Source organism: Aplysia californica, unplaced genomic scaffold (assembly GCF_000002075.1).
Source record: "Aplysia californica isolate F4 #8 unplaced genomic scaffold, AplCal3.0 scaffold00004, whole genome shotgun sequence".
Lineage (NCBI taxonomy): Eukaryota > Metazoa > Mollusca > Gastropoda > Aplysiida > Aplysiidae > Aplysia > Aplysia californica.
The window spans coordinates 1,993,581-2,002,129 of NW_004797274.1; the positions used below are offsets into that span (position 1 = coordinate 1,993,581).

The following is an 8,549-nucleotide window of genomic DNA, read 5'->3' on the forward strand; positions in this document are numbered from 1 at the left end:
CACACACACAATTGATACAATAGATAATTTAGAAAGCGGATAGCTTCAACCTTGTCTGTTTGGGACAACCGTGGGCTATGAGGGATAAAGCGTTCCATCAGACGGTGATAGGATACTACATGCACATGTAAGTGTTGTGACGCGCACAGAGCAATCTGCAGTGTATGGATATGCACTATATAAAAGCAAATTATTATTAGGAAGTAAATGAACTAATTGGGGCTCTCAGGGTCGACAGGTTACTGTGTTCGCCTCTCATTCAATAGGGCAATAGGTCCCTGGTTCAAATCTGAAGAGCGACGAGCAAATTTTCTTTTATACAATTTTCTCCTTTCACCTCCTTTCCTGCTCTCTAACAATGTCCTTCGTCGTCTGCTTTCGTCTCCATTTTCTGCCCCCCACCCCCTCACCTTCTTTCTGCAGCCTTCCTACTGCTACTCCTTGGCTCCTTATTACTGCTGTCTTTCAGCCACACTCCTGATCTTATGGTAGATAAGATCTAATATCTAGCCGTCTCAGATATGGGCGAAAAATCTCAAAGGTCCCATGTGCAAATTGCACACGTTAAAGATCCCTTTGTGGTCCAAAAATCGACAAGAGTAGTCTTCGGCCGCCACCCAGGCAAAATGCAAAATTTCTTACCAACTGAAAATGTTTAATGTATCTGGCGCACTCATGACCTAGTTGCGAGCACCGTAAAACAATTAGGCCTACCAAAAAACCCACAAAAAAACCCAACTAATTACATGTATTACTTCCTTTGTTGACCCTTGTCGTAGCCAATGAGGGCTGTCTGAATGCTAGTATCAATAGTATTTTTAAATGGGAAGGAGCAGACCATTTGGTGCAAGAGAAAGTGAAAGGAGGAACATCTTTAGAATGCTTTGAAAACATTGCTTTTTTATAAGTAGATGACATGTAAAATGTCTGGTGGAAGCCTAAGTAGGCCTACTCTCAATACCAGTACCAGTCAGTGAGTAATCCATAAAGTCAGGACACTTGAAATGTATGCCCACCTCTAATATGACAGGATAGATTCCTAATGAACTTTGCAAAACAGCCTAATTACAGAACAAAATAGTCTAACAATATAAAAATCTAGGAATCAGCCACAATTAGGTTGAAATTACTGCAAATGAACCTTTGCGTTCATAAGACCCACAGTCGTGGTACAGTGAAACTTGGATATAATCGAAGTCGTTGGACCAGATCTTCTATTTAGTTGAATTCGAGTCTTTGTTTTAGAAAAGTAAGCAACAAGTTGCGTTACAATGTAGGGTCTACCAAACGTTTGTTTCTATAGACCAGCACGCAATTTATACATAGATCGATGTCTAGGCTAGTATTTCATTGTTCAGTAGCTGCGGGGAGGGGTGGATATGATTATGATGCGTTTCTATCTCTGCCAACTTTCCACGCCTGAAACATCTGCACCTAGCCTGGAATTCACTGACCACAACAGTTACGGCAAGTCCATAGTATAGTGAAACAGCAATTTACTCGAGGCAACAACTGCTGTTTGTAAAATTATCAAGCCATCTCTACTCAGAAATTTCTTTCTCACTGGACAAGTTAAATTCAAATGTACTCAATTGGCTTATTTTAATAAGTTTATTTATTTATATAAATATACATATGTACATGTCAGATTTCTCATATATAATGTAAATTAAATGAACACAATTTATATTTAATACTAATACACGAACACAATCTGCATAGAAACAGTATATCTTATCTTTAAGTGCATACTTAATATATTCAATCGTAATCTTCAATGTATGTATGGACGGTAAAAAAAAACACCATTATACAGCCAACCTTGTGACAAGCATGAAGTTGCCAGGGCGATGTTGCAAGGCAAATTTATATTTGCGTAGCAGCCAACTTTTCAAATAAAAAAATAAATAAACAGACTTTACCCCCGCAGCGGGTCAAGATGGTGGGCATTGGCCTGAGTAACCTCCCTCCAAACCCTTCACACACACATTTTTTTTGCATTCAATAAATTCAAGCTATCCAAAGAAGACCTACAGAGCTAGAGATCTCATCAGTAGACGTATAAGTGTCGTTCTAATTATCTTTTGCTAATCAAGTCTTGAAAGCTCATCATTTTTCTTCAGCATCGGCAAGCATGTAAGATACAATACTAGAAAACAAGAATATGTATTTTCTAATACGAAAATGGCCTTCCGTTTTCAGACTCTCCAAAAATATGAATTACATTTATGTACAGATTGGCAGCTACACACCAGTCTAGTACATGTAGTAGCAACAGTACAAGTACAATTCAAACAGTTGGCAGATGATAGTTTAAATAGGCGTTCTTTTTCCTGCATTGGCAAAATCTGGTGGTATAATGAGATTTGACGGAACATACTACATACAAAGTACAAAAAAGTTGGAGATGTCACAATAAATCTAATAAGAGACATACCCAGTTGCTGATAAGCTGAAGCACCAGAACACTGTGGCAAAACAATTCAAATACATTTTCTTTGTGCCTTTCTGTACACTGATAGTTCAATAAATATCTGCATTTGATCTGATGGTGTCTGCACAAAAAAGGCAACCTGGATGTTTTAGTTTGAGTAAAGAGAAGCACATTGACTCAATTTGTTAAAAGTCAGGTAAGTATTGGGAAAGAGCAAGATGGACAGAAACAACCTCCTACAGTCTACAGGCGCCCTTCAACCACACACACAACTTGGAAACCCAGTGACCTACAAGTATTTAATCACCTGATAGTGATAGATATCTGGGCTAGAGATAGTGCAGAGTTGTCATAAGCTCACGATTATATATAGTATAAGGAAAGGACTTTGGTCAATTAGCTGAAATATCAAAATATAAAAGTGACCAGCTGCAGGTCAGCATGATTCATTGCTTTGTATTTACATAATTCCACAGCAGCAAATGTCTCAACAAGTAAGTATCCATTTAAATCTTTCATACTCTCTGGCAAAACAGCAAATGATTCAACGTTAGTGTATTAACCTGACCTGAAGAGTCCGATAGCAAAACACAATACAGCTGGGGAATATGTGTCACATCCCTTGTTGACCTCAGTCATTGCTTAGCATCACTAACAGAAAGGCTGTAAAAATTATCCACGTAAAATCTTATCTTTGTCTATAAAACACAAATTCTTACATGTAGGCCTACCATTATAAGCAATATTGAACAAAAACAAAAATCAATACATGTATTTAGAAACACTGAAACGTCCATGTTGCAGAGCTGTTATTAATTGTTACACCCATTGTGTCAAGTACGATACCACGGGCGCATTATAAACAATGCGCATGTTTTGTCTCTTGTTGTGTAAGTCCACAGCAAAGACGTCATTTTACGGTGCTCCTCATGCTCCAGAAAAGTAATTCATTTAGTGTGTTCCCCAAGGACTTCCTCCCTTTGTAGGTTGTGACATACGATGTATTTTCGATGTATTTGCGTAAGTTGTGACATACGATGTACTTTCATGTGTGTTACCAGATAGATCTAGTTAGCGTAGTGGGGGCTTACACGCACTGTAGTTGTAAGCTGGCACTTGACTATCTAGACTATAGTTAGGTAGGTTGTGTTCATTTAAAAGCCTGGTAGGAGCTCATACCCACCTCTCTGCCAATGGCCCAGCTAGATAGGAAGATCGACACTATTTTAGAAAAGCTTAATGAATTAACCACTTGTGTCGACTCTATAGAAAAGCAACAAAGTGGCAGTAGCAACACAATCGGCCTCAGGCCGCCAAATTCAACAGGGACCCCCGCAGTCCAATACAGTGGCAGCGCCGCTTCTCAAGAAGCCAGTCAACACGATCAGGCATGTTTATGCCGTCAGTTTGACAATATTAAAGAAAGACTATCTGAAGTACAGATCCCACATCATTTCAATTTGAAGGAGTTGTCAACGGGAATTAAACAAGAGCACAGAGCAAATCTGAAAGTCATAGTCAAATGTGCTCGACACAGAGAGACCGGTCTCAAGTTATTGTCACTCTATCGCAACCTGAGAACGAACAGGCCGACGGGCCGTCAAAGTCCAGCCTTTCAGCAAGCGACATTCAGGATTTACTTGTGATATTTTTATTCACAAACATCATTTCTACAGGCAGAGTACACCAATATCGCGGTAAAATTAACGTTCAACACAGAGACATCTCGTCTTTTCCGACTACAGGGAGATGATGGCAGTGCTATACACTTTAAAAAGCTCTCTACCATGGATTCAGGGCAAATCAGTTTTCATCTACTTCGACAACATGACAACAGTGGCCAACGTCAACTTCATGGGCTCGCGTCACCCAACACTTACACAGCTGGCAAGGCATTAATACGGGCCCTAGCTTTAAAACACTAGATCACCCTTCACGTCAAGTGGATTGCACGAAAGAACGTCAGACCAGACCATCATTCTGTCCAGGCTTCCTCAAGCATGGTTTTCAAATTCTTAGACAATCTGTATGGGGTTCACACCATAGATTGATTCGCGTCAGTGAACACCTACAGAGTCGAGAGGTACAACAGCCTCTACTTGGATCCCTTGACCAGTGGAGTAAACGCTCTGGAGCAAACAGACTGGGCTCTAAACAATATTTGGCATTGAGCACATAACCACTTCGCCATATCATCCAGCCAGTAATGGCTTGGCAGAGAAGGCTGTTGGCACCTTCAAAAGTTCCATTATCAAAATGGGTAACAAGTTTTCTCTTCAAGAGAGAGTGAACAGATTTGTAACCATATATCGTGTCACTCCACACGTCACAACAGGCTTAGCTCCTTGTGAGCTGCTTTGTGGTAGAAAACTAAAGACACACCTTGATCTTCTCCACCCAACTGTACAACACTCTGTCATACAACACCAGCAATGACAAAAACTCAATCATGACAAAACAGCCAGGGAAAGAGAGATGAGGATGGATGACAGTGTGTATGTCAGGAATTTTGGACAGGGTGAGAAATGGTTGCGTGGACAAATTATTGAATGTTCAGGTCCAGTATCATACACAATTAGAACAGACCAAGGAACACAGGTACGCAGACATGCAGATCAAATGAAATCAACATGTGCTGAAAATGAGTATTAATCAGTCACCATCACACAGGAAGACCGGTCCATGTCAAATGTGCAGTCTGCGCCTAAACCTGTAAATAGACCTGTGAGTGTTGAGTTCGATAAGCCAAGTTCAGACACCACTGAACCCGAAAACGGCAACCCAGTCATATTTGACCATGAAAATGTGCTCACAGCATTTGATCAAAGTACATCATTTGGTACTCGTGAAATTGCTCCAACTCAACAGCCACTGCGAAAATCAACTCGCAAAATTAAACCTCCTGACAAGTTAAATTTGTGACACTCTAAGACAGTTTATATGTATTTCAAGTTGTAATCTTCAGCAGAATGCTGTAGGCCTATGTGTTTCATGTTCATTATACCTGTGCTTTTAAAGTGTTTCATATTTCTTGTCAGTGTCAATTTGAATTTTGTGTAGACTCTAGCATCATTTGAAGACTTACTAGATTTGGGATGATAATCTTACAAATATCTAATCGCTCATTGTTCTCCAATCAGGTCTAATATCATAGACGTCAATATTTTCATATTCAGTCAAATTTTGATAGGGTAGTCTTGTGCTCCTTGTGAACATTAACTAAGGGTGGAGGGATGTAATAAAGTAACAATCAATCTGTGTAATAATCGTACTGAATAGAGGGACATAAATCTTCTAGGTAGTAACCTATTAATTATCATGATTGTGTCCCCTTTAGCCACTGGTCTGTTGTAATTCTTCTGAATAAAGTTCAGTTCCGGTATACCCTTGATGGCTGCCTCCATGAATTCAATGAGCTTTGTGCTTGTAATAGTAATAGACAATCAAGTCAGTCTATTACACTGGTCAAATTTGAGACTTGTGAACCAGCTGGCAGAACGCCAGTGATGAAAAATAGAGTCACTTCAAGTTATGTTTTCCAAATGGGAAGATAATGAAAAACTCAGTTTAAAGGATATTAGGATTAGTCCTTGATACTCCTAACAATAAGCATGATGGCTTGACCATCTGATATTGCCCCTGCTGTCACCCTAAAGCGCAAACAAGTATCCTTCAATGAAGACAGTTTTATGACCATAAAACTTCTTGGTATCAAGAATGACTATAACAGGCACGGTTTCCAAATCAGAATTGACAGGGCATCCAATCCTAAGGTTGACCCGGTTCGAACTCTCAAGCATTATGTAGAGAGGACAACTGATCACGTCGGTAAAGATGACTTTTTATAATGGCTTGCAAGCGATCGATAAACATAGATCTAGGCTTGCAGGCGACCGCATGGTTTCGTAAAACGTAAACATTGAAATGACTTTAAAATGGCAAATAAATACACTTTTTGACTTAGATTTGCAGGTATCGAGCTTAGCTGAAAATCAGGGCTGAGAAGTAGGATCATATACCCGTGGCAACAAAAGGGTCAAGGGAAGCAAGTGTACAGAAAAATGATTTTTTAAAATCTCCCTTCTTTTGGCGAGACAAATATGTGAAAGACAATTTTTAAACAGCATAGACTGACAGTTCAATGTTCTCATATTATTTCCAGTTCACTATGACATACTGTGTAAATCCATTCCTCCCTCCAAATATGGAAGCACAAGATACAATTTTAAATGAGCACCAAATTGTAAAAGTGCTTTTTAATTTTAAGTCAGCAGAATTTGTGAGTCTCAGAGAGCAGCGTTAACAGCACAGATTACTGGACTAATACATATCAAGGGGGTGTACTAACACCTCTATAATAAAGACAGAGGCAAAGAGACTGGTTTATAGGACCTCTCTGAACCAGTAGTAGATCTGAATTCCATGGGCCAAAATGTGTGAAGACACATTCTGATTGTCTGAGTAGCTTTCAGTGACACATTCAGATTAAGTGATCTCAGAAGACCTTTAATATCTATGGAAGTAATTACAAGGTGCGTAAAAGGAATAATTGTATCCCAATATTTGTACACAGCTTGTAGAATTAAGTACCAATAAATTTAGTGCAGAAACAAGCAGAAATTGACATTTGCAGATCCTTGGAACATAAAGGGGGCTGCATTTGCAACACAGTTATCATATATTATGTCTTTGTTTGGACCCATCAGACTGACAGTACCACGTACAATGGCTCCTTCACGTCTTTCAAAACTGATCCTGGGAAACTTCCTTCAGCCAGTGTGCTGGGCCGACCCATTGCACTGAGGGCCAGGAGAAGATGCTGGCGAACTGGGGTTGTTCAAGCGCTCTCGTAAAAGTTCACTGTTTTTCTGCGCGATTTGCTGCATGTGTCTCACAGTGCGGGAAAAACTGCTCGGAGACTCCACTCGGGATGCAGGACTTGTGTTTGTGGAAGAGTTTCTGGGTCTCTGCCGCAGGTTATAGGAATGTCGCTGGGGGATGGAAACAAGATAAAATTTGCCAGCAAAGATAACAATAAGATTTCAATTGCATTTTCCTACACTCTACGTAATTTGGACCCTTCCAAAAATGAGAACATGGAGTTAAAAACATTGAGAGAGAGGGAAAAGAAGACAAGCAATAGAGAAGTAGGCATACTTTCTGAGCAATTGCACACACATCAACAAACAAAAGAGACCAGTGATGAAGAATAAGAAAATCCAATATGAACAAACATGAAAAGTCTGTTTCTTTTCTGTGACAAAAACAAAGACATTCTCCGCCACACTTAACTTTTCCTGACAGAAAAAAGAATCAAAAGCAATCATAACATCTCACGACACACCAACAGCCTCACATAAGCACATTTTTTTTATCTGACAGCAATGACAAAATACAAACAACCATTGCAAGTGGAAAAATGAATAACCTGTCACTCACCTGAGGTGTCCCTTGTTGGTGATCTGCAATGCCACTAGTGGGACAGGATTCAGGGCTGAAGGCTGCAACAATATAAATATCATAGAAGATACTGCGAGGAAATTAAAGGTGCAAGCTACTTGTACACGCATAAACATAATAATAGGAAGGACTGAGTTGAGAAGAAGGTGAAAGAAAAAGAAAAAAAAGAAAGTGGAAATAGAAAATAAGTTGGGGAGGGGGTTTTACTTGTTTGCAAGCTACTTTGTTTTTAATGTAGGTGAGTTTTTACTTATCCCCATCCACACAATTAAGATCATTTAGGATGCGAGTTTCCAACCTCGTCTATCTAGGCCAATCAGGGCTGAGAGGGAAACAATATCCACGCAAAAAGACCAAGATACTGGATAACGATATTCTCTCTACTTGGGAATCCACCTTGGGTCTCCTGCCCCTGACAGCAAAGCTTGTAACTACACTACAGACGCTGGTGCAAGTAACTTGCACAAAATTAGACTATGAAAGATTGAAAGTTTGGTTTGGGAGAAGGGAGAAAGAAATAAAAGAATGTGGATAAAGAAAACAGCCTGCAGATGAAAAAAGAAGAAAGGGGGAGGGGCTGGGGTGGAGAAAAATATGAAATTTTGAAACTGGCAACAAGTGTGTCTTTTGAGAGAGGAGAAGAGAGAGAGAGAGA

At 39.7% G+C, this 8,549-nt stretch overlaps 1 protein-coding gene across 1 annotated transcript in view; it reads right to left on the bottom strand.

The window, feature by feature from the left end:
* Positions 1 to 1,590: 1,590 nt before the first annotated feature.
* Positions 1,591 to 8,549, bottom strand: part of LOC101863067 — a gene marked incomplete in the record, with an annotated part of 21,418 nt that continues 14,459 nt past the window's right edge. Inside the window, 2 exon segments of the mRNA XM_035968546.1 lie at positions 1,591 to 7,425; positions 7,874 to 7,935. Of these exon segments, the coding sequence (XP_035824439.1) occupies positions 7,204 to 7,425; positions 7,874 to 7,935 (284 nt within the window).